The following is a 24,251-nucleotide window of genomic DNA, read 5'->3' on the forward strand; positions in this document are numbered from 1 at the left end:
CACACTGCACCCCTTACACATTGCATCACTAACACACACCACTGCTCCTATGCCCTACTACAGCCCCATTTCCCAGCAGACTTTAGGTAAGTTGTCAAACTGTTCTTAAACGGTTTGACTACTTACTCTGGGAGGGGATCCCGGCACTATTGACACCATAATCACTACACTGAGCTGGATTATTTCTTTAAATAATTTACAAGTGCCCCTCGCGAGATCAGGCTCTAGATCCGCCACTGGTGGGTACTGTTGTACTCATGAGACATCGTTGAGCACAAATATGACTGTTTTAGAGCAGTAAAATGTGTCATGACAATGATATCAATTATAAAAGGGCAGTTTTTGTGTAAAAGGTAAAAACAAAAACAAAAATCAACACTAATTTTGGCTAAGGACTGTTTATCAATGGGCAAACTGACTGACATTTATTAATTGGCAAACTTACTGTGGTACTTATTAAGTGACAAATTTACTTTGATATTTATGAATTGGCAAATCTACTGTGGTATTTATTAATGGACAAACTTATTGTGGTATTTATTAATTAGAAAATTTGATGTGATATTTATTAACGGGCACACTGACTTTGGTATTTTTTAATGGGCACCTGGCTTGGCATATGTTTAATTGGCAAACTGAATGTGGTATATTTTAATAGGAAAACTGAGTGTGGCATGTTCTGTGGCATGACACTGTGGCAACCGGCAGGTTTTGTTTGTTGTTAAATTGCTGTTGTGCCAAATGCTGCCAAGTGCTGGAATTGCTGGAGCAATGTGGAAATTTTAATGTGACACATGTAAGGGGGAATACTGGGAAGAGCTTTGGTGTGCATTGAGTGAGAAAAGGTTGAGTAGCACTGCTTAAGGGGTTAAAAAAAAACAGAGATAATAACTTTAGAGGATTTGGGTAAAGGGCGATAGTTTCAACATGTTTCAACAGCGATAGTTTCAACATGTTCCTTTAGTTGTTTACAAAACCTTTGTACACTCAGAAGATTTGATTTAAAACATTGCATACCATTTTTTAGTTTGCAACATAATTTAAACATGAAAATAAAAATAAATGTCACAGCAGCATTTTTTCTATGTAACTTTACGTCAATGGATTTAGAAACACATGTATGACAAATCACCTTTAATTTCCAAAGGTCCATCGATGTGCAATCCTGTTCTTCCTTTATTATCTTCAGTTTGCATCGTTTCCTGAATTAAAGACTTTTTATATATTCCTCTCTTAACTTCATCAAAGACCATAAACATATTGTACACTCTTGCCGTGTAACCTGCTAATTCTGTGACCTGTAAAAAGGAAAATTAGGATTTAAAGAAATGACCCACTGGGTTACCACGCCACATCTTGTCTTCTCCAGCAGCACAGGTTAGGTTGGTCTATAGAGCAAAGAAGGGCCACACAGGACCACATTCATTGCAGTGTCAACTCTTAGGTAGTGTGTACTTGGGCTGCACAAGTACTTGATTGGTTGAGTGAAGCAGATGTACTCCCCTAAATGTCCCCAACACAAAGGGGTGAGGTTTGAGTGCTGAAGATTGACCACAAAAAAGCAAATGCCATGGACTTTAAAGGTAAGATCACAGGTACCAGGGCCGGCCCGTCCATAGGCCCCGGTGGAGCGATGGCCCCAGGTGGCACTTTAACAGGGGCGGCATATGAGTCTGCCGTTGTGCCCTGTGTCTGCCGTTAGGGGCCCGGGACGGCTATCTGCATATATATATAGCGCATATCTTTATATGCAGCCGATGCTCCGCACGTCCCTGGGGTCCAGTGGGGTTGCTGTGAGGCAGGCAGCTGTAAGTGCATTCTAGGTGGCGAGGGAGCAAAGGAACTGTAATCCTTCTGCTCCCTCACGCGCCATCTACTGATGCCAGGAGCCGGAATATGAAGTCCTATTCCGACTTCCAGCATCAGCAGACGGCCCGCGAGGGAGCAGAGCAGATGCTCCCTCGCCACCTAGAATGCACTTACAGCTGGCTGCCTCACAGCAACCTCACTGGACCCCAGGGACATATCCACTCCAGCTCTCCAGGTGGGGAGGCTGGGTGGGCAAATTCAGATAATAAGTGAATGTGTAAGTGTATGTCATTGAGTGTGTTCGAGTGCCTGTCAGTGAGTGAGTGAGTGTCAGTGAATGTGTGTGTCTGTTTAAAAAATACAATAAGCCACAATGCCGATTTTTTCCAGGATAAAAAAATCTGATACTAAAAATACCAGATATTTCATTTAATTTACACAATACATGACAGGTATACAGGTGCACTAAATTAACCCCTTAAGGACCAAACTTCTGGAATAAAAGGGAATCATGACCATTCACACATGTCATGTGTCCTTAAGGGGTTAACCACCAACTAAGGCATCTGTTTTCAAAGAATTTCCTTATTTTACAGAGGGTTATGTACAGAGTTATTGTATATATTGTATATAGTTATTGCATTGTATAGAACTACTGTATATAGTTATACATATCTTAATTATGAAACCTGTAAGTATGTGGTAAGTGATTTTGCATTAACATTATATGAATACAAAAAAACATTTCAAATTTCATATAATATGTATGTATGTATGTGTAATACTAATATAAATCTTATACTGCTTAATGCACAGTCAGTATTCGATGATGTCTGAACTTACATTGCTCCTTAAATGAAGACTATACTCACCAAAACTACAGCTTAATGTAGTTGTTCTGGTGTCTATAGCCTATCCCTGCAGGCTGTTTAAGGTTTTAATACCTAGTAACACCTCTAGTGGTAGTCACTTCAGATGTGCTTGACTCTGCATGGAGGTGCTGAACATTACCCATAGAGATGCATTGCTTCAGTTCATCTCTATGAGGAGATGTTGATTGGCACAATTAAAGGAACACTATAGTCACCTAAATTACTTTAGCTCAATAAAGCAGTTTTAGTGTATAGATCATTCCCCTGTAATTTCACTGCTCAATTCACTGACTTTGTTTCTGTTTATGCAGCCCTAGCCACACCTCCCCTGGCTATGATTGACAGAGCCTGCATGAAAAAAAAAATGGTTTCACTTTCAAACAGTAATTTACCTTAAATAATTGTATCTCAATCTCTAAATTGAACTTTAATCACATACAGGAGGCTCTTGCAGGGTCTAGCAAGCTATTAACATAGCAGGGGATAAGAAAATCTTAATTAAACAGAACTTGCAATAAAGAAAGACTAAATAGGGCTCTCTTTACAGGAAGTGTTTATGGAAGGCTGTGCAAGTCACACGCAGGGAGGTGTGACTAGGGTTCATAAACAAAGGGATTTAACTCCTAAATGGCAGAGGATTGAGCAGTGAGGCTGCAGCGGCATGTTCTATACCGCAAAACTGCTTCATTAAGCTAAAGTTGTTCAGGTGACTATAGTGTCCCTTTAAGTAGAATTACCCTTTCAAAGGGAGGCAGGGGCGCCTGAACCTAAACAACGATTTTACCACAATAGTGTCAGGAATACATGTTTGTATTCCTGACACTATAGTATTCCTTTAATTAACACAATGAAACATAGATTTTTGTCTTACCTCTTTGTACGATGACATTATTCTTTCAATGGCATCAGCTCCTGAAGCCAATAAATTTCTGGCTGTAGTGAAAGCTTCAGTACGTTCACTCACCATTGCTTGTTTCTGTCCATCTTCTAATTCTAGAACATATTCACAACAAAGAAAAAATACAAAACATGATTACAAAAGAAAGATCATTTTATTTTCAAATATATTTTGTATATTAATTTAAAGCTACAGACATTTTTATTGGACTAAATGGAATAGGAGCCACAAGATGAATAAATGACATCAGGGTAGGAACAACAAACAAATTACGAGTAATAAATTCAGTTATGAAAAAAAGATGATGAATAATTATACTAATAGCAACCATGATGCAATCTATTAGGCAATACTAAACAGGTGTAAATATTTCAAGTCCTACGCCACTAACCAGATTCTAAAAATATAGTTGCCACTGCAAGCCTGAAGGGTCCTTTTCACACTCATCAGGGTTGAATACCTATTCGCCAGGACTAAATTATCACTCGCCAATGCACTCTATTATGTACTCAAATAATTCTACATCATGGCCTTTGATGGCTCTGGCTTTATGTAACCTAATTGAAAGCCATTTGTATTTAAATGTGCGTCTTAAAGTAGTGGAAAGAAAGAAAGTAGTTTCCAGCAAGTAATCAATCAACAAGCATGTCTGCCTGGTATCCAACACACTGGGGTCTCCATGCTTCTTGTAAATAATGTGGAACCTCCACTACTAAAGCAGTAATGGGGCACCTATAACCTCATCTATGTGAACACCTCTGAGTGTCTCAAGCCCACATGGGTCTGTGATATTTCTTGAGATTTCAACCAAAGGGCCAAATATCAGCTAATGATGCCTTTTACCAGAAACTTCCCCTTTGGCCATTCTAATAGCTGAAGAGAGGCACATGGAGTCACCCTATGTTACCATATGTGTAACTAATGTTGGAACAGAGCTTGGATGTCATTCTGCGTAGCAGATTGATCACACAGCTCTTCTATACAAATAGTTTATTTATTATATCATATTGCAGATAGATTTTCTCTTTTTGTGTTCCAGAAACATCTGAAGACCATCAGATCTACCACATCATTTTCTTCATGAAATTAACTGTTATGGGTGAGTATGTTCCCTGTCAGTCAAATGCTCTAGTCTTATCCACTATATACATGATACACTTTTATGGTGCTAGAAAAGACTAACTCAAAGGTATTTTTTCTAGGCGGTTTTCTTATACTGTTGTATCTTGGGACCAAGAGAATGCCTTTCTTAGCTTAGTATTTAGAAGCATACCATAAAATGATACTATTTAGACAGCGCGGGCGCTCAGTGACAAGCTTTCCATGGATCTATATCATGTGCCAATTATGTTTGCTAGGGATAATGAAATTAAGTTCCCAGACAGAGTGGCCCAGGGAAGGGTCAATTGTACTATCCATTTCATTGTAAATAGGACCCCGGCAGAGAGAGTCAACACTGTTTTGTATAAACAGCTGTGTTCTGTACAATAAAGATAATTTTATCCCCTACATTAAGACTTGTCTAATATGTGGGGGAAAGGCTATTCTAAAGCTATAATCACTGCTCAACAGGAGAGAAGGTCGTCAAAGCTATATTCACTGCAGTCTGGTCCAGTGGAAGAGGTCAAGCTTTGGCGACTGTCTGTAGCGCTGGTAGCAGAGGGCAAGCTAACCTGGTGGCGGTACAGGATTTCTGTCACACTTAACATCATCTTTGGCATTATTAAACAACTTTTCCTATAATTACGATACCTTTTTGTTTATTTTTTATTTTTTTATCAATTCTATTCAAACCTAGTTAGCTTTTCAATCAGTTGATTGTTGTGGATTAGTCTACTGCAACAAATCAGTGACCGTCATTTTATCCTTAATATCTAATAACTGTCAGAGAACAAGGATGATTAATTTCATCCACCATCCTACTGACTGAAAGCACAGTTGGCAACGGAGGGTACTTTAAATAGAACTGCTAGCTGTAAAATCTCTGTGGCAGTATGCATTAGCAACAACACATGGAAATTACTGATTAGATTTTCTGGAAAAAAAGAAGGAAAAATATAACAGAGAAGAGAAAGAAAGAAATGAAAAAAAAAATCAGACAATAAAAATAAAAATATCCCCCTTTAATTTCCCCTTCCCCACTCCATCAAGCTAATTTTGACAACATCATAATTCAACTAGATAGTAGTTTTACTGTCTCAATACTTGATTATGGTCCCATTCTAAATTGAAACCATTTGGTATTCTGGTTTGTAATGTGAAGATCCAGTACATTTTTTTCCTGTAAAGGATTTTCTGGAGATTACCTCCTCTTGGACCCAGTCTGCATTTTTGAATAACGTGGAATATAAAAGAAGACAAGTCTCCATCCACACACAATCTAAAATATTTAGACACTGTGGTTTGTTTCACACCCTCTGTTTTAATGTAGTAGATATGTTCTGCTACTCGAGTTTTCGTCTTACGCATAATTTAGCCTATATATTGTTTATTACACTTTTGGCAGGTTAGCAAATAGACAAACCACTCTGGGCAACAACACAGAAGACGAAATTATTGAAAGAAAAACAAAAAAGTTCCAAAGAGACAAGGAAGCTTATGGAAAAAAATCCAATATATGATTGGCAAAAATCCACACTTATCCATTTTGAAAATAAAAAATAAATAAAAATCTAACGAAAAGTGTCATTCTCCAGCAACAACGCCCTCAGAAATTCAGTAACCACACTGGATACCTCAGTTGCCTCAGGAGGTCTAAGTAATTTAGGTGAAACACAAAGAAGAAAATGAACAGTGCATCATAATAGAAGCAGTAGTAATGTTGACAGTAGTGAGGACTACAGTACAAAAAAACAAAAACAATCTTCCTTGTCTCTTTGGAACTTTTTCCATTTTATTTCTATGATTTCCTCCTCTAGGCAGTTGTTCCACAGAGGGGGTTGTCTATACGCTAACCCGCAACAACAGAAAATTAGACCAGCGTGAACATATCTACTACATTAAAACAGAGGGTGCAAAACAAACCACAGTATCTAAACATTTGAGATTGTGTGTGGATGGAGAGTTGTCCTTTTTTTACGTTCCAGAGTATTACAAAACTGAACTGGGTCTAAGAGGAGGTAATCTGTAGAAAATCCTGTACAAGAAAGAAATGCACTGGATATTCACATTACAAACTAGAATAATGAATGATCTCAATTTAGAATAGGACCATTTAGAAGAGGACCAAAGTCAAATATTGAGACAGTAAAACTACTATCTCACTGAATTATGATGTTGTCAAATTTGCTTGATGGAGGCATGGGGAGAGTTTATTTTTCTTGCCTTGTTTTACACCCCCCCCCCCCCCCCCCCACCCCCTTCTTTCTATTCTCTTTTTTCATCTTTCTGCTTTCTTCTCTTTTCCAGAAAATGTAAACAGTCATTTCCATGAGTTGTTGCTAATACATAATGCCAGATATTTTACAGCTAGCAGTTCTATTTAGAGTAGCTTCTATTCCCACCTGTGCTTTCAGTCAGTAGGCCGGCAGATGAAATTAATCCTCCTTCTTCTCTGAAAGTTATTAGATAGTAAGGATAAAATTATCTGATTAGTTGCAGTAGACTAATCCATAACAATCAACTTACAGTGGAACGCTAACTAGGTTTGAATAGAACTAGCTTTTCCTCTTTTCTTTTTTTTTTTTATTAAAAAAGGGACACTATAGTCATGAAAACAAATTTAGCTTAATGAAGCAGTTTTGGTGTTAAGATTGTGCCCCATGCAGTCTCACTGTTCAATTCTCTGCCATTCAGGAGATAAATCACTTTTATTTTTGTTTATGCAGCCCTACTCACACCTTTCCTGGTTGTGACTGACACCGCCTACATGAAAGAAAAGGTTTCATTTTCAATCAGATGAAACTTACTTTAAACGTTTTTATCTCCTGCTCTGTATATTGAACTTTAATCACAAACAGGAGGCTCCTGCTAGTTCTATCAAGCTATTAACAGTGCAAGAGATAAGAAAAGTCTAAATTATGCTGAATTTACAATAAAGGAAGTGTAAACATTAGACGACTCTTTACAAGAAGTGTACAGGAAGCATGTGTAAGTCATATGCAGGAGGTGTGACTCCTAAATGACAAAGAATTGAGCACTGAGACTGCAGGGGCATGATCTATACACCAAAACGGCTTCATTAAGCTAAAGCTGTTCTGGTCACTATAGTGTCTCTTTAATTGGTAGTGTCATTATAGAAAAAATTGTTATACCTAGAGTAATGTGAAAGATGATGTCATTATTGTATCTATACTGAGTTGGAAGTAATTCGGGATCCAAAATTGTATCTTAACAAGTATTTAAAAACTAGCGCAGGGATATAAAATGCATAGAAAAGTAAAAAAGACAATTCTAATAACTAACATTTTATTGAAAGTTTTTTGATAACATTACTCTTACATTTACAAGATATGGGATACAAGTGGGAGCCATCTGATAGTTGTAGCCTTCTGTGTATCCATGTGACATAACTGGATAATTAATGAAGGCTTTATATTTATGCAATTTTTTCGAATAATGTTGATAATAAAAATATATTGGTACTTTCAGCAGTGTTGGTAATGCAGTAACAATATTGCTGAAAAGCACCATACCCTATTTCTCTTCATGTTGATATCGACTTATGAAGGATATATATATATATATATATATATATATATATATATACACTGCTCAAAAAAATAAAGGGAACACTTAAACAACACAATGTAACTCCAAGTGAATCACACTTCTGTGAAATCAAACTGTCCACTTAGGAAGCAACACTGAGTGACAATTTCACATGCTGTTGTGCAAATGGGATAGACAACAGGTGGAAATTATAGGCAATTAGCAAGACACTTCAAATAAAGGAGTGGTTCTGCAGGTGGTGACCACAGACCACTTCTCAGTTCCTATGTTTCCTGGCTGATGTTTTGGTCACTTTTGAATGCTGGCGGTGCTTTCACTCTAGTGGTAGCATGAGACAGAGTCTACAACCCACACAAGTGGCTCAGGTATTGCATCTCATCCAGGATGGTACATCAATGCGAGCTATGGCAAGAAGGTTTGCTGTGTCTGTCAGCGTAGTGTCCAGAGCATGGAGGCGCTACCAGGAGACAGGCCAGTACATCAGGAGATGTGGAGGAGGCCGGAGGAGGGCAACAACCCAGCAGCAGGACCGCTACCTCCACCTTTGTGCAAGGAGGAACAGGAGGAGCACTGCCAGAGTCCTGCAAAATGATCTCCAGCAGGCCACAAATGTGCATGTGTCCTCTCAAATGGTCAGAAACAGACTCCATGAGGGTGGTATGAGGGCCCAACGTCCACAGGTGGGGGTTGTGTTAACAGCCCAACACCGTGCAAGACGTTTGGCATTTGCCAGAGAACACCAACATTGGCAAATTCGCCACTGGCGCCCTGTGCTCTTCACAGATAAAAGCAGGTTCACACTGAGCACATGTGACAGATGTGACAGAGTCTAGAGACGCCGTGGAGAACGTTCTGCTGCCTGCAACATCCTCCAGCATGACCGGTTTGGCAATGGGTCAGTAATGGTGTGGGGTGGCATTTCTTTGGGGGGGCCGCACAGCCCTCCATGTGCTTGCCAGAGGTAGCCTGACTGCCATTAGGTACCGAGATGAGATCCTCAGACCCCTTGTGAGACCATATGCTGGTGGGATTGGTCCTGGGTTCCTAATGCAAGACAATGCTAGACCTCATGTGGCTGGAGTGTGTCAGCAGACGAAGGCATTGATGCTATGGACTGGCCCGCCCGTTCCCCAGACCTAAATCCAATTGAGCACATCTGGAACATCATGTCTCGCTCCATCCACCAACGTCACGTTGCACCACAGACTGTCCAGGAGTTGGCAGATGCTTTAGTCCAGGTCTGGGAGAAGATCCCTCAGAAGACCATGCGCCACCTCATCAGGAACATGCACAGGCATTGTAGGGAGGTCATACAGGCACGTGGAGGCCACACACACTACTGAGCCTCATTTTGACTTGTTTTAAGGACATTACATCAAAGTTGGATCAGCCTGTAGTGTGTTTTTCCACTTTAATTTTGAGTGTGACTCCAAATCTAGACCTCCATGGGTTGAAAAATTTGATTTCCATTTTTTTTTATTTTTGTGTGATTTTGTGGTCAGCACATTCAACTATGTAAAGAGCAAAGTATTTCAGAAGAATATTTCAGAAGAATATTTCATTCATTCAGATCTAGGATGTGTTATTTTTGTGTTCCCTTTATTTTTATGAGCAGTGTATATATATATATATATATCCATAAGTATTTCGTAATACATAAGGGATAAGAAATTAGTATAACTTACTTAATATATCAGTGCCTATTCAGAAATACTAACTAGGCATTTAATATCCTTTAACGTTTGAAAATATTGTTTTACAAACACAGAACCCATTTAGTGTATTTGGTTATACAACACGTGATTCCTTGATAATAGATTAACGGCATTTTAAAGTGTCTTAATATGGTAAGTCAATAAAATCATGCATAATCATTAGTACGGAACTATAGTTATGTGATATATATTAGACATATTGTCATGTTATTCTATGTTAGGATTCAATCTTCTTTAGATCAAATATGGATACTAACACATTAAAGGAGCACTATAGGGTCAGGAACACAAACACGTATTCCTGACCCTATAGGGTTAAAACCACCATCTAGCCCCCCTGTCCTCCTCATTCCTCCCTAAATATAGTAAAATCTTACTTATATTCAAGTCTGCAGCCGCTTACTTTGTCCCTGTTTCCTTTAGACCTGCCCACTGATATCATCAGAAGTGGTAGCCTGATCCAATCACAGTGCTTCCCCAAAGGATTGTCTGAGTCTGACAAAGAGGCAGATCAGGGGCAGAGTCAGCACAATTTCAAAAACAGCCCTGGCCAATCAGCATCTCCTCATAGAGATTAATTGAATCAATGCATCACTATGAGGAAAGTTCAGTGCCTGCCTGCAGGGGGTGGAGACACTGAATGTTTAGATGCATTTTAGGCAGCCATGACCCAGGAAGGATCTCTAACAGCCATATAAGGAGTGGACAGTGAATCACTAGGCTGTAATGTAAAGACAGTGTTTACAGCAAAAAGCCTGAATGTAATGATTCTACTCACCAGAACAAATTCAATAAGCTGTAGTCGTTCTGGTGACTATGGTGTCCCTTTAATATTATACAAAATATCTGTAGAACCGCAAAAAGAACACCGCAATATGTGTTCAGCAACATCTCCTGAGTACAACAGTACCCCAATGTAAAGGTTTTATGGGTTTTTGTAAATTTACAGGGGTCAAATGTATGGCTTTCCCCTTTTCCATGTTTGCACATTGAAATTTGCCAGATTGGTTTGCTGGGCCTTTGAGACCGTATGGCAGCCCAGGGATGAAAATTAACCCCATCATGGCATACCATTTGTAAAAGTAGACAACCCACGGTATTCAAAATGGGGTATGTCCAGTCTTTTTTAGTAGCCACTTAGCGCTTCCTGAGGGCTCCAAGCACAACACCAGCAGCCATAAACACAGCAGCCCCTCACGAACCGCCGCAGCTTGGTTGGGGTCTCGCCGTCTCCTACCCATCCTGGACCTACGACAAGGCTCCAGGTTCCAGTGGGTGAACCTCTCTTTCCCCAGACAGCGAAGCCGAAACAGGAACAAGCTCTTAGAAGAGCTCACTGATTATAGCAAGGGAGTATGAAGAGCATAGAAATCCCTTGTAGCAGATACCTGCCAATAAGAGACAGGACTCTAAATTGAGGGTGAAGTAGAACTTCAGGTTTAATGATACAGCAGCTTCTTTTATACAGTTTTTCCCCACAAGGTTACCGCTCACGTGGACCTTGTGGAGCACAGGACACAAAGTTACAAAAGCCAATAGAAACAATAATTAACACGAAACACTCCCACATACAGTCAGCAAGCCCTCCTCTATGCCTGTGATGTAATTAAGCTAGCTAATGGAATAACTTAATTATCCACAGGCAAAATCCATTTATACAAACCCCAAAAAGTACCTAAAAAAACAACATATCCCCATTAACATCCCTAAATAGCTCTGATCTGGGCCAACAACATATCCAAAAATCACCCAGATCAGAGCAGGGGTTCAAAAGTTTTCTGGAAGTCACATTTGACAGCATGGCTTTCATGCCCTAAAATAGTTCCACAGAATTTGGCTGTGCGGCTAGTCTATTTCCAATAGTTTTAAATGCCAAGTTCCGTTCGAATGCACGAACGGAAGCCGTCCGTGCAGATATCCACTGTTAACGTGGCGTTTGAATATTCGATTTCTCAAGGTCTAATGGAAAAGGTGGCCTATTTTAAAGAAAATAATATGGTTACCTATAACAAGATATGGACAAATTGGTTTGATTATTATACAGAATAGATTGCCTACCTCTAGTAAATAAAACCCTTGCGTAGCTACATCCATTTGGTAAAATGCTGTTATTTTAAAGAAAAGATACTGGTATCACCCATTCTTTTGTCCTCGAAGGATGTCCATATGTCTTTATTTTGTTACATGTTTATGATGTATCTGACATTTATGTTATATTTTGTGTATTGTATACTGCTTTGCTGATTAATTCTAGATAATTGGTTTAACCTAAGACTATATCAGCTTTTTAGATACCAGCTTGTAATTATTATCTATTTAAGAAATGATTCAGACGAGACTTAAATGGGATAATCAGATTTATTATATTTGTTGTTTTCATATGAAATATGAAGTTAAACCCAAATGTTTAATTTCTAAAATTTAATGAAATACAAAAATATTGAAGAGGAAAAGACTGCAGGCTTTTAATATGGTCATTCTTAGGATAATGTCAATATTTTAATACCTATTTTAATGACGGTCTATGCTGTTGTGTAAATATAACTTTAACATATTCTAATTTAGCCACTATCCACAACATGTCATTGTGATTGTCTCTCTGATACTCAAGCCAAAAAAGTACAGTTAAAGCGGCACTGTCATGCCGAACTTACCTTTCCTCAATCTCTTCCTCTTCTCCCCCTCTCTCAGGATCTGTTCTTCTTTTCTTCCTGTCTTCTTTAGTTTTCTTTAAAACCATAAGACAAAGTAGGGACTCTTTGTCTTATGGGATTCCTCCGCTTGACCAGCTCTGACCAGCGGAGGAGCAAAGTGTGCTTCATTTCCGCTGGTCAGAGCAATTTTCCCATGATCCCTAGCTTTCCTCCCTGTTCCCACAATGCTTCCTGTCAGTATTGCCGAACGTCCTGTCACTTAGACAGAACGCCGGCAAAACTGCCGAATTGCATCCTAACAGAATGAGCACTGTTTCTCCATTGGTGTTAGGATGCAATTCGGTACTTTGTTTGTATCGGAATTTCATTCTAATGAATGAAACTCCGATCCTATTCATTGCCGCGGCTGCATCTTGCAGCCGCTTAGTAGATAACTCCCTAATTCCCACGGTATCAGGGAGCTATCTACTAAAAGGCTGAAATACCTGAATTGGTCTTTCAGCCAACTTTACTAATACTAAGTAAAGATTACTTAGTATTAGTAAATAATATGCCCCTACTCGCTATACCGCGAGTAGGGGCATGTCTAGTAAGCAGTGAGCAGCCTGTGGCTGCTCACTGTAAAAAAAAACAAAAAAAAACAACAACTAATAAACACCCCCCCTCCCCTGCGCGGGGGTTAAAGATTGGGGGGGGGGGGAGGCTACTGTCTTCCCTCCTGGCCCCCACCCCTGCGCGATGGGTGGGGGCCCTAATAAAACAATAAGGGGGGGGACCTACTGTCCTCCCCCCCTGGCCCCCACCCCTGCGCGGTGGGTGGGTGCCCTAATAAAACAATAAGGGGGGGGACCTACTGTCCTCCCCCCCGGCCCCCACCCCTGCGCGGTGGGTGGGGGCCCTAATAAAACAATAAGGGGGGGGGGGGACCTACTGTCCTCCCCCCCGGCCCCCACCCCTGAGCGGTGGGTGGGGGCCCTAATAAAACAATAAGGGGGGGACCTATTGTCCTCCCCCCTGGCCCCCACCCCTGCGCGGTGGGTGGGTGCCCTAATAAAACAATAAGGGGGGGGGGCCTACTGTCCTCCCCCCCGGCCCCCACCCCTGCGCGGTGGGTGGGGGCCCTAATAAAACAATAAGGGGGGGGACCTACTGTCCTCCCCCCCCCCGGCCCCCACCCCTGAGCGGTGGGTGGGGGCCCTAATAAAACAATAAGGGGGGGGGACCTATTGTCCTCCCCCCCCTGGCCCCCACCCCTGCGCGGTGGGTGGGGGCCCTAATAAAAACAATAAGGGGGGGGACCTACTGTCCTCCCCCCCGGCCCCCACCCCTGAGCGGTGGGTGGGGGCCCTAATAAAACAATAAGGGGGGGGACCTACTGTCCTCCCCCCCGGCCCCCACCCCTGAGCGGTGGGTGGGGGCCCTAATAAAACAATAAGGGGGGGGACCTACTGTCCTCCCCCCCGGCCCCCACCCCTGAGCGGTGGGTGGGGGCCCTAATAAAACAATAAGGGGGGGGGACCTACTGTCCTCCCCCCCGGCCCCCACCCCTGAGCGGTGGGTGGGGGCCCTAATAAAACAATAAGGGGGGGGGGACCTATTGTCCTCCCCCCCCTGGCCCCCACCTCTGCGCGGTGGGTGGGGGCCCTAATAAAAACAATAAGGGGGGGGACCTACTGTCCTCCCCCCCGGCCCCCACCCCTGAGCGGTGGGTGGGGGCCCTAATAAAACAATAAGGGGGGGGACCTACTGTCCTCCCCCCCGGCCCCCACCCCTGAGCGGTGGGTGGGGGCCCTAATAAAACAATAAGGGGGGGGACCTATTGTCCTCCCCCCCTGGCCCCCACCCCTGCGCGGTGGGTGGGGGCCCTAATAAAACAATAAGGGGGGGGACCTACTGTCCTCCCCCCCGGCCCCCACCCCTGAGCGGTGGGTGGGGGCCCTAATAAAACAATAAGGGGGGGGGACCTATTGTCCTCCCCCCCCTGGCCCCCACCCCTGCGCGGTGGGTGGGGGCCCTAATAAAAACAATAAGGGGGGGGGACCTACTGTCCTCCCCCCCGGCCACCACCCCTGAGCGGTGGGTGGGGGCCCTAATAAAACAATAAGGGGGGGGACCTACTGTCCTCCCCCCTAGCCCCCACCCCTGCGCGGTGGGTGGGGGCCCTAAATGAACCCCCCCCATCAAGGTGACTAGGGGTCCCAAGCCCCTAGTCACCCCCCACCCAAAACATTCTATCCCCTACCTACCCCCCTCACCCTAAAAATAGTGAGGGGGGAATAAAATAACTAACCTGTAAAAAAAAAAAAAAAATTAAACTTGCCATTTGACGTCTTCTTTTTTCTAAATTCTTCTTACTTCAGCCCCCCAAAAGGCCAAATAAAAAAAATCCATAAACCCGTCGCACTTTAAAAAAAAAAAAAAAAAAAAAAAACGAGCGCAAACAAAAATTAATCCATCTTCACCCATGGAGGGCACGCCGCGTACTGAGCTCCGCAGGGCGGGTCATGGCTTATAAAGCCTTGCCCCGCCCTGCAATTAGGCTTAGAACACAATGATTGGTTGGTTTAAGCCAATCAGAGTGCTCTGTGTCATTTTACACAGCGTGGGAAAATTCAAAAGAACTTTCCCACGCTGTGTAAAATGACAGATCACTGTGATTGGATGGTTTTCAAGCCATCCAATCACAGTGCTCTGTGTCATTTTACAAGCGTGGGAAAATTCCAAAGAACTTTCCCACGCTTGTAAAATGACACAGAGCAGTGTGATTGGATGGATTTCAAACCATCCAATCACAGTGCTCTGTGTCATTTTACACAGCGTGGGAAAGTTCTTTTGAATTTTCCCACGCTGTGTAAAATGACACAGAGCACTCTGATTGGCTTAAACCAACCAATCATTGTGTTCTAAGCCTAATTGCAGGACGGGGCAAGGCTTTATAAGCCTTGACCCGCCCTGCGGAGCTCAGTACTGTAACGAGTATATACCCCTACACGCAGGATCCAGCCTAACAGAAGACAGTACAGAGGAGAGATACGTCTACCGGACCTTAGAGTGGCCGGACTCGACGTAATAGGATAAGACAGAGTCAGGAACGATCCGAGGTCAAGGGCACAAAGAGACAGCGTAAACGAAAACTAGCCGGGGACTGGTACACAGGAATCAGCAAGCCGGCAAACAGTACAGAATAGGATAAAGCGAAAACGAAGTCAGAATACAAAGCCAAGGTCAAATACGGAGAAACACAACTGAACACAACAAGCACTAAAGGGAACTGTAGCAGAAACCACGATAGGGCAAGGAACTAAGGGAAAAGGGTAAGTATAAGTAGCCTTCAAACTAATGTGATTGGCTCCTGTCACTTCCACTCCCCTAACAGGTAAGTGTATGGGGTGATTGGCATGACAGGAGCCAATGGGAGCCTTTTTGCAATTTAGGCTCCCACTGTCTCTTTAAGAGCGCGCCCGAGATTCGCGGCGCGCTCTTAGCTGCAGGCGGGACACGTGACCGCTTCTCGCGGTCACTGCCCGCCTTCCTGTCTGAACAGTCGGACGAGCCGCGCGCGGCTCGTGCAGCCGCAGGACCGCGCGCGGCTTGAAGAGAGGACCGCGTCCGGCCCCCGGATAAGGTAAGTACCGCTACAAGTACGCGGCGTGCCCTCCATGGGTGAAGATGGATTAATTTTTGTTTGCGCTCGTTTTTTTTTTTTTTTTTTTTTTAAAGTGCGACGGGTTTATGGATTTTTATTTGGCCTTTTGGGGGGCTGAAGTAAGAAGAATTTAGAAAAAAGAAGACGTCAAATGGTAAGTTTATTTTTTTTTTTTTTTACAGGTTAGTTATTTTATTCCCCCCTCACTATTTTTAGGGTGAGGGGGGTAGGTAGGGGATAGAATGTTTTGGGTGGGGGGTGACTAGGGGCTTGGGACCCCTAGTCACCTTGATGGGGGGGGTTCATTTAGGGCCCCCACCCACCGCGCAGGGGTGGGGGCTAGGGGGGAGGACAGTAGGTCCCCCCCCCCTTATTGTTTTTATTAGGGCCCCCACCCACCGCTCAGGGGTGGGGGCCGGGGGGGAGGACAGTAGGTCCCCCCCCCTTATTGTTTTTATTAGGGCCCCCACCCACCGCTCAGGGGTGGGGGCCAGGGGGGGAGGACAGTAGGTCCCCCCCCCTTATTGTTTTATTAGGGCCCCCACCCACCGCGCAGGGGTGGGGGCCGGGGGGGAGGACAATAGGTCCCCCCCCTTATTGTTTTTATTAGGGCCCCCACCCACCGCGCAGGGGTGGGGGCCAGGGGGGGGAGGACAATAGGTCCCCCCCCCTTATTGTTTTATTAGGGCCCCCACCCACCGCTCAGGGGTGGGGGCCGGGGGGGAGGACAGTAGGCCCCCCCCCTTATTGTTTTTATTAGGGCCCCCACCCACCGCGCAGGGGTGGGGGCCGGGGGGGAGGACAGTAGGTCCCCCCCCCCTTATTGTTTTATTAGGGCCCCCACCCACCGCTCAGGGGTGGGGGCCAGGGGGGGAGGACAGTAGGTCCCCCCCCCTTATTGTTTTATTAGGGCCCCCACCCACCGCGCAGGGGTGGGGGCCGGGGGCGAGGACAATAGGTCCCCCCCCCTTATTGTTTTATTAGGGCCCCCACCCACCGCGCAGGGGTGGGGGGGACCTACTTATTACCATTTTTTTTTTTTTTACAGTGAGCAGCCACAGGCTGCTCACTGTTTAGTGGACATGCCCCTACTCGCGGTATAGCGAGTAGGGGTATTGGGGAGATTTTAATCTCCCTTGTGCTATTATGGGGGTCATATTGACCCCCATAGAGTGAGGGGGGGGACATGGGGGGCTTAGGAAGTGGCGAGGAGCACTGCTCCCTGCCGCTTCTATAGTTACATATTACAAGGAGGGAGCTGCACGCCGGTAGCTCCCTCCTTGTAATAAACTGAACGAACAAACTAACACTGATACACAGTGTTAGTTTGTTCATCTGATTTTTTCTATTCATTCATTCGTCTGTCTGATGAATGAATGAATGAATGAATGAATAGGTGAAATTCCCGTTCGCATGTCCAGGTGTTTCACTGGGCATGTGCGGGAATCTCACAGTCTGTGTAGTGTGGGTAGATGACGTGTCCCACAGGGACTTCACCTACCCACACAAAGATGGCGGCGCCCTGAATAAAGATCGGGGCAGAAGATAAAGAATTAAAAAGAGGTAATGTGGGGGGCTTAGGGGCATTTGGGGGTGACTAGGGGGTCGATTGGATGTAGTGGAGGCGGGAGGGGGGTTAAAAAAAAAAACGGGATTCGGCATGACAGTGCCGCTTTAAAGGACCACTAAAGGCACCCACATCACTTCACCTCAATGAAGAGATCTGGTTGCAGTAGCCCTGTCACTTTAATTCGGCAGTGCTAAGATTAGAGGGTTAAATCTACCTCTCTTCCTGGCAGCCACTTGAGGCACTTCCACTGCTCATATGAATGCATTGGACCTACTATGGGTATGGGTATGGGCACTATAGCATTAGGAATATATCTTTATGGTTCCTTTAATAATTCATAGGTCTACAGCATGCACAGGAAATTAGATTTGCCCATTCTTGAGCTTGTCAAGTTAGTATTTCTCCTTTATCTAGTCTTGCAATGCATGACAGAGCTTTCTTGTCTCCTGTCAAGTCCTCTTATGTCAGTAGCTACCTTGCTACATGCAACTCAGTGTTCCAGGCCAACTCTTTTGTCTTAATCAAGCTTGTTAATTGGGCAGGTACTGTGTGTGGCTATGTTACATCAGACTGTTTTACACTGCTCACACACTTATTTGTGTGCTCCGAGTCACTTGTTACATCAAAGTCACACACAAGTTCTCACATCTTCAGCTCTCCAACCATTATCCCATTGTCAGGATTTTATATTCTAACATGCAAACCTGAGACAGCATAAGTTATAGAAAAAGGTAGGCAAACAACCCCTGAAACGCAATATCGTTGTCAAACTAGCCATGGTCAGAAGTACAGAGACAGCAATACGAGTAATTACAGACAAGGTTGGGATAAAAGAGCAATCAGGATAAGTGAAAATCAGGAACACAAACTCAGTAAATCACGCAATCTCATGAAAAAAACAAAACATTATAGGGCATTGCAACAAAGGAGAATGAAGTTTATACAGGTAAAGAAAGTTCCCTATTGGCCATTGTCACTTTCCTGCACTAGAATATTTGTGGAAATTGATGCTGGAAAGACGCCATAGAACTGGCGTGCTAGACTTACACAGGGCGTCTATAAAGAGATCAGTGTGGTTGTGAGAATCATCAAAATTGATAAAAGAATGGTGCAATAATATTGGCTACAAGTGGTTTCTCCAAATATATGGTCGATAAATAACTATTAAAAGTGTCTCTTCCACCTCAAACTTATTTTCTATTGTGTGCTTGCTCTCGACTTTTTCAGAATATGCATTTTGTTTCATTCTGTAGTCTGTGAAATATATGAGGAAAAGTAGGGACTACTAATCTATAACATTTCGATTGGCATAATGTAAATGGTAAGGGATTATGTCATGATCCACTTACCCTGTCAAGTTATTTTTTTATATAATCCTTACCTGCCCTCTGTGTTAAATCTGTCTGTTCTGACTCATAACACCAGACGTCTGATGTGAATATAAACAGGATTTACCTGAAGCCTTGAGAAAGATATTTTAAAGGAACACTCCAAGCATAATAACAACTACAGTGGTACCCAGTAAAGTAGACACACTATTTAACTACTTACATTGGGAGGGAACCAGGTCACTCGTGGCACCATAACCTTTCCAAAGCAAAATAGTGGTTATGGTGCTTAGAGCATTCCTTTAATTAAAATGTGCAGATTATGCCACCCATCAAGTCAACTATTCAAGCACCGTGCCCAGTCAGTATCTAAGTACAGAGGTAAATAAAAATATTAGAAAATACCCTTCAATGCACCTTCGAGTACTTTTTATAAAAAACATTATTTTACACTGTAACACGGAGGTGCTAAAAAATTATAGAAACAGATAATTACTTAGTTCTTACCTCCATCTGCAAAGCCTGTTGCAGTGATTATGGGAACAGCAACCATTACTAAGCCACTGCCACTCCATACATATTTCATCAAGAATTGCTCTATCATTACATACCAAAGACGTTTGGAAAGAATAAGATTTATTTGATCTGCCAGAGCCATATAACTTTTCTGAAGTTTTGTCATTTCTACCTAAAACATCAAAAACAAACATAGAAATATATGAATAATATGGCAAATCACAATTTGAATGTTACAGTGGAATAAAAACAACACAATAAAAGTCCATACATTTTGACCAATTTAAAAATAAATGAGACAATGTTGTATTTCCTCTTGAGATGATGAGGGTGATCTTTAAAATAATGAATACGTCACAGAGACAGAAATGTATTTAAAGTACTAGCTACTGTGTGATGTAATAGGAATTCTGATCATAGCCAACGGGGCACAATGAAAAAAATACAAAAGAAACAAACTATCTTTAGAGTTCTAAAACCCAAAACTTCAGATATGTCTGTAATTCTTCTATGCCAGTATATATGTTGTATTAAATCAATACACCATAAGCACTACAGCCCACTGGGAGTGCCTTGGTGCTGTCCCAGTGTTATCTGTCAAAACATTTTAGCAAAGTATGACACTTACTAGGTTAACACTGGGAGCCTGTGCTGCTTCTGGTCTTTTCAAGCATTGGAAGATGAATGCTGATGTAGCTCCAAATGTTTGCTCTCAGACAACTGATGAGTTTAATGAGTACCTGTATTTAGCAAAGGTGATATGTGCTTCTACAGAAATATCTCAGGCTGGAGGTGGTGGACAATTCCATATCCACCCCCCTACTTTTTATTTAATTAGGACGCTGGCATGTGTGGGGGCAGGGAAAGGGACAATAGGTCCCCCCCCCCTATTGTTAACATTAGGGGCCCCACTTGCTGGCATGGCTGCCAGATTGAGGCATATGGAAGTGAATTACCAGCATTATATTAATATGAAGGGTCTTATTGACTCCCATGGGATTTTTATTTTTTTCTTTACTATTTTAATGTGGCAGCTGGCAAACCCTGACTCTGCTTAAAGTTTTTAACTATTTGCACTACTACAACTATAGCGCTAGCAGCCAGTGGAAAAATCTTTCAGATTTTTCAAAATCTAGGTTTAGAGTTGAATTCTCCATGCCTGGATTTGACGCATTTGTCCTGGATTTCATCCAAGCTGAAATCCGGACTAAATTCAGGCCCATTTGGGGCCTAATTTATTATATACGGACATTGATAAATTCCATCAACAACCTCTGGATTTTGCTGTCCAAATCGTCCTGTATTCAGCCGGATGGTTTTGCCCCATTCCGTTTGGCGGCAATCAAACTTTAATGCACGAGTGTCAAAACGTTGCCCAGTCTTTTGATGGCTGAATAAATGACTATCTGAACTTCATATTGCTGTGTGCTGAGAACTTCATTTTCCATTTACTAATGCCAAATCTGTGCAACTTTCATTGTACAGAATGTCAGTCATTGGCTGAGAGAGGTCAACTAAGTATGGCTCTGGGTCAATGAATGGTGACGACTGCGGCTTCCGGGGCTCTACAAAAGAAAGCATGTCTCTAAACCAGTGGTTCAAACTTTTTATGTTCAATGTGCCCTTTGTAATTCAATATTTTTCCAAGGCGCCCCAAGTAAAAAATATTTCTAGGTTGTATACATGTACAGCGCTGCGGCATACACTGGGCCTCTGTTCTGCAGAAATGTTTCCCTGTCAAGGGCAGATCCAGAATCAAATCTCGGGAGTGGCACTGGTAGATTATTTAACGAAACAATCCAGGCAAAATAACCACAACAGCACTCTGAAGTTGTTATGGTGCCAGGAGTGCCCTCCCAGGGTAAGTAGTCAAACTGTTTAAGAACAGTTTGACAATTTACCTGGGTCTTACTGGATAGAGGCTATAGTAGGGCATGGGTGTAGTAGTGTGAGTGGTGAAATGTGTGTGGGGTTAAGTATGTGTGTATGTGTGTGTGTATGTGTTTGAAGGGTGCAGTGTGTGTGTGTGAGGGATACAGTGTGCGCATGAGGGGTACAGTGTGTGTGTGAAGGATATATTGTGTGTGGGGGCAGTGTGCGAGACGTGTACAGTGTGTGTATTGGGGGCAGTATGTGTGTATTGAGGTCTACAGTGTGTGGAGGGGCAGAGTGTGTTTGAGGGGGAAGTTTGTGTATGGGGGCAGTGTGTGAGGGATACAGGGTGTGTGTATCGAGGCTCAGTGTCAGTGTGTGTGTATGGGGGTGCAGTGTGTGTGTATGAGGGGCAGTGTGTGTGAGGAGTACAGTGTGTGTGTGTGTATGGGGGCAGTGTGTGTTAGGGGGGTAGTGTGTGTATGGGGGCAATGTGCCGGGGGAATTATTGTGGGTCTGTAGGGGGTAGGAGGGTAGATTAACAACAATAAACTTTTTTTTAAAATTATTTTAAAATAAATTTAAAAAAAATGTTTTTTCATATCCCCCTCCCTTCTTACCTTTGCCTGGGAGGGGGGACAGTACAAGGCAATTCCTGGTGGTCCGGTGGTGAAGCCCTGGTGATCCATGTGGTGAGATTGAACTCAGTTCCTGAGGCTAGAGTTCACTCGCGAGATGTGGAGCGCTACCATGGTAAGAGAGCGACAGAGATGCAGCAGGTTAGAGCTTGCCTGGGTCCTCTCTTCCTCCCCTGCCGACTGCCAGCATTACAGTGCTAGCGGGCCGGTGAGGGAGATCTCTGATCTCCCCTCCAGTCCTGAAGAGCCGGCAGGGTTGAGCGAGGCACAATTCCCGGTGATTATGATTATAGCACCGGGGAAACACTTGGCGTCGCCCCTGTGTGCCCGTCGCGGCTCCCTAGGGTGCCACGGCACACAGTTTGGGAACCACTGCTCTAGACCACCAAAGAGCCTCAGAGTCTGGCAGGGACCCAAACCATTGCCCATTACCAGGGGATTAGATACACACAAAGGTTATTAAAAGGTTATTAAAAGAATGACCTTAATGTCCTTTAAAAATACAATATATAATATTGGAACAAACATATAGCCCACATTTTAGGTTTTGTTTTGATTCAGAAGTTGGGCAGTTGCCTCCACCCTAAAAGGGAAACTCTTGTGCCAGCCCCCTCTCCAAAGAAATCAATATTTAGTTCTTCAGTTCTCTTGTCTGACATCTTTGCATACCCTTCCCTTCTAACCCAGTCCAGGCTTTCTGTGGCTGTCTAATAACAGACTTTCCAAAGCAGCTTATTGAGAAGTCTTTGCAAGGAAGAAGAGTTGGTCAGTTGCTGCCTCTTGAGTTTAGTTTCACTAAACTAGACTACCAGGAAGTAACAGAACCAGTTCACAGATTGAAATCTGCACTTTTTGTAAAATTACCCCCAAAAAAGGACACACTTTTCACATATAAAGCACTCCAGCAAGCTGAAGTGCCTTATGTCTGTAGCGGTCCTATAAGGGGTTAAAAACGTTTTTGTTTTTTTTGTTTTTTTTTAAATCACATCTATCTGAATTATAGAGAATTGTGTAGTGGAATATACGGATGAATGAAACTGTCTATATGTTCCATTAAATCCATTAAATTGCAGGTGTATGTTTTTGGAATAGTATAAATACAAAAATCAAATAACACTAAGTATATCTCCCTTATACCCCAACCAACATGCCATTTACTAAAAGGTGAGCAACCAATCAAGGTTAGAGACAAGACTTGCCTGTCAAAGCTCTCTGAGTCAAATTTCCAAGCATGGGAAGGTCTTTATTTCTTTCCCACCTTGAAAGGCGATGTTAGAGTAATATTATGGTGGCATGCTTTTTATTTATTAATTTTGTTGTGCTTGAGAATAGCAACCTGTAAGGCCACAACAGCAATACAGGAGTAGAGATTGACATTGAATTATACATATATTGAAGGCATAAACATATAGTAGTGCTACGGTATGTGGCATTTGCTATTTTCACACATTTGTATAATGTAAAGAAAGATTCAAGCTAAAAAAAACATGTCTAAGCCCTAGGGCAACTCAACCTATGTATTTAAAAGTGTATTATTAGACATGGAAGTGTAAGGCAAGAAAATTTAGATTAAGCTAAAGCAGCGAGTAACTTACAAGCTATTGCAGGCTTGTCTAGCATGTCTGACAGGGTAGAGATACCGGTTCTGAAATTATGCAAAACGTACTGACAATAACAAATTATAATAATACATGCTTGAGGATTGACATGTCTATGACAGTAGAATATGGCATGTAAGTGACTGTACAGATTTGACATCAGTCATGTCAATAGCGAATACACAGAGAGGCAACATGTATGTCTGGGCAGACTAACTAGCAATTAGTGAGGATGAGAAATAATAGTAAAATAAACAAAAAAACAGGAGAAACATAATAATAGAGATAATATTTATCAGCTGTTACTAAAAAAGATGAAAACCACTGCTGTCCCATATGCTAATACTTCAGGTACTTCCTTGACTGCGTGTTATGAAGCTGCTATCCCAATACGAGCTCATCTAATGAGCGAGTCCCAGCGTTACAGCAGGCCCAGACTTATCCACCCTGCCAGCCCCAGGACG

The 24,251-nt window shown here is 42.9% G+C and overlaps 1 protein-coding gene across 3 annotated transcripts in view; it reads right to left on the reverse strand.

Annotated features, from left to right (window-relative positions):
- The window catches only part of ABCD2 (ATP binding cassette subfamily D member 2), a 104,555-nt gene that overhangs the window by 60,968 nt on the left and 19,336 nt on the right, over positions 1-24,251 (reverse strand). Inside the window, exons 1-4 of one of the 3 annotated variants that reach the window (XM_063448076.1) lie at positions 20,308-20,493; positions 19,671-19,851; positions 3,553-3,674; positions 1,133-1,298 (exon numbers count right to left, since the gene is read on the reverse strand). In XM_063448076.1, the coding sequence (XP_063304146.1) occupies positions 1,133-1,298; positions 3,553-3,674; positions 19,671-19,845 (463 nt within the window). In that variant the 5' untranslated portion in view covers positions 19,846-19,851; positions 20,308-20,493. Of the gene's footprint in view, positions 1-1,132; positions 1,299-3,552; positions 3,675-19,386; positions 19,475-19,670; positions 19,852-20,307; positions 20,494-24,251 lie in introns of those variants that run through there. The other 2 variants (XM_063448075.1, XM_063448078.1) reach the window with 2 other exon arrangements.

The sequence above is a fragment of the Pelobates fuscus genome, chromosome 3 (genome assembly GCF_036172605.1).
Source record: "Pelobates fuscus isolate aPelFus1 chromosome 3, aPelFus1.pri, whole genome shotgun sequence".
Taxonomy (NCBI): Eukaryota; Metazoa; Chordata; class Amphibia; order Anura; family Pelobatidae; genus Pelobates; species Pelobates fuscus.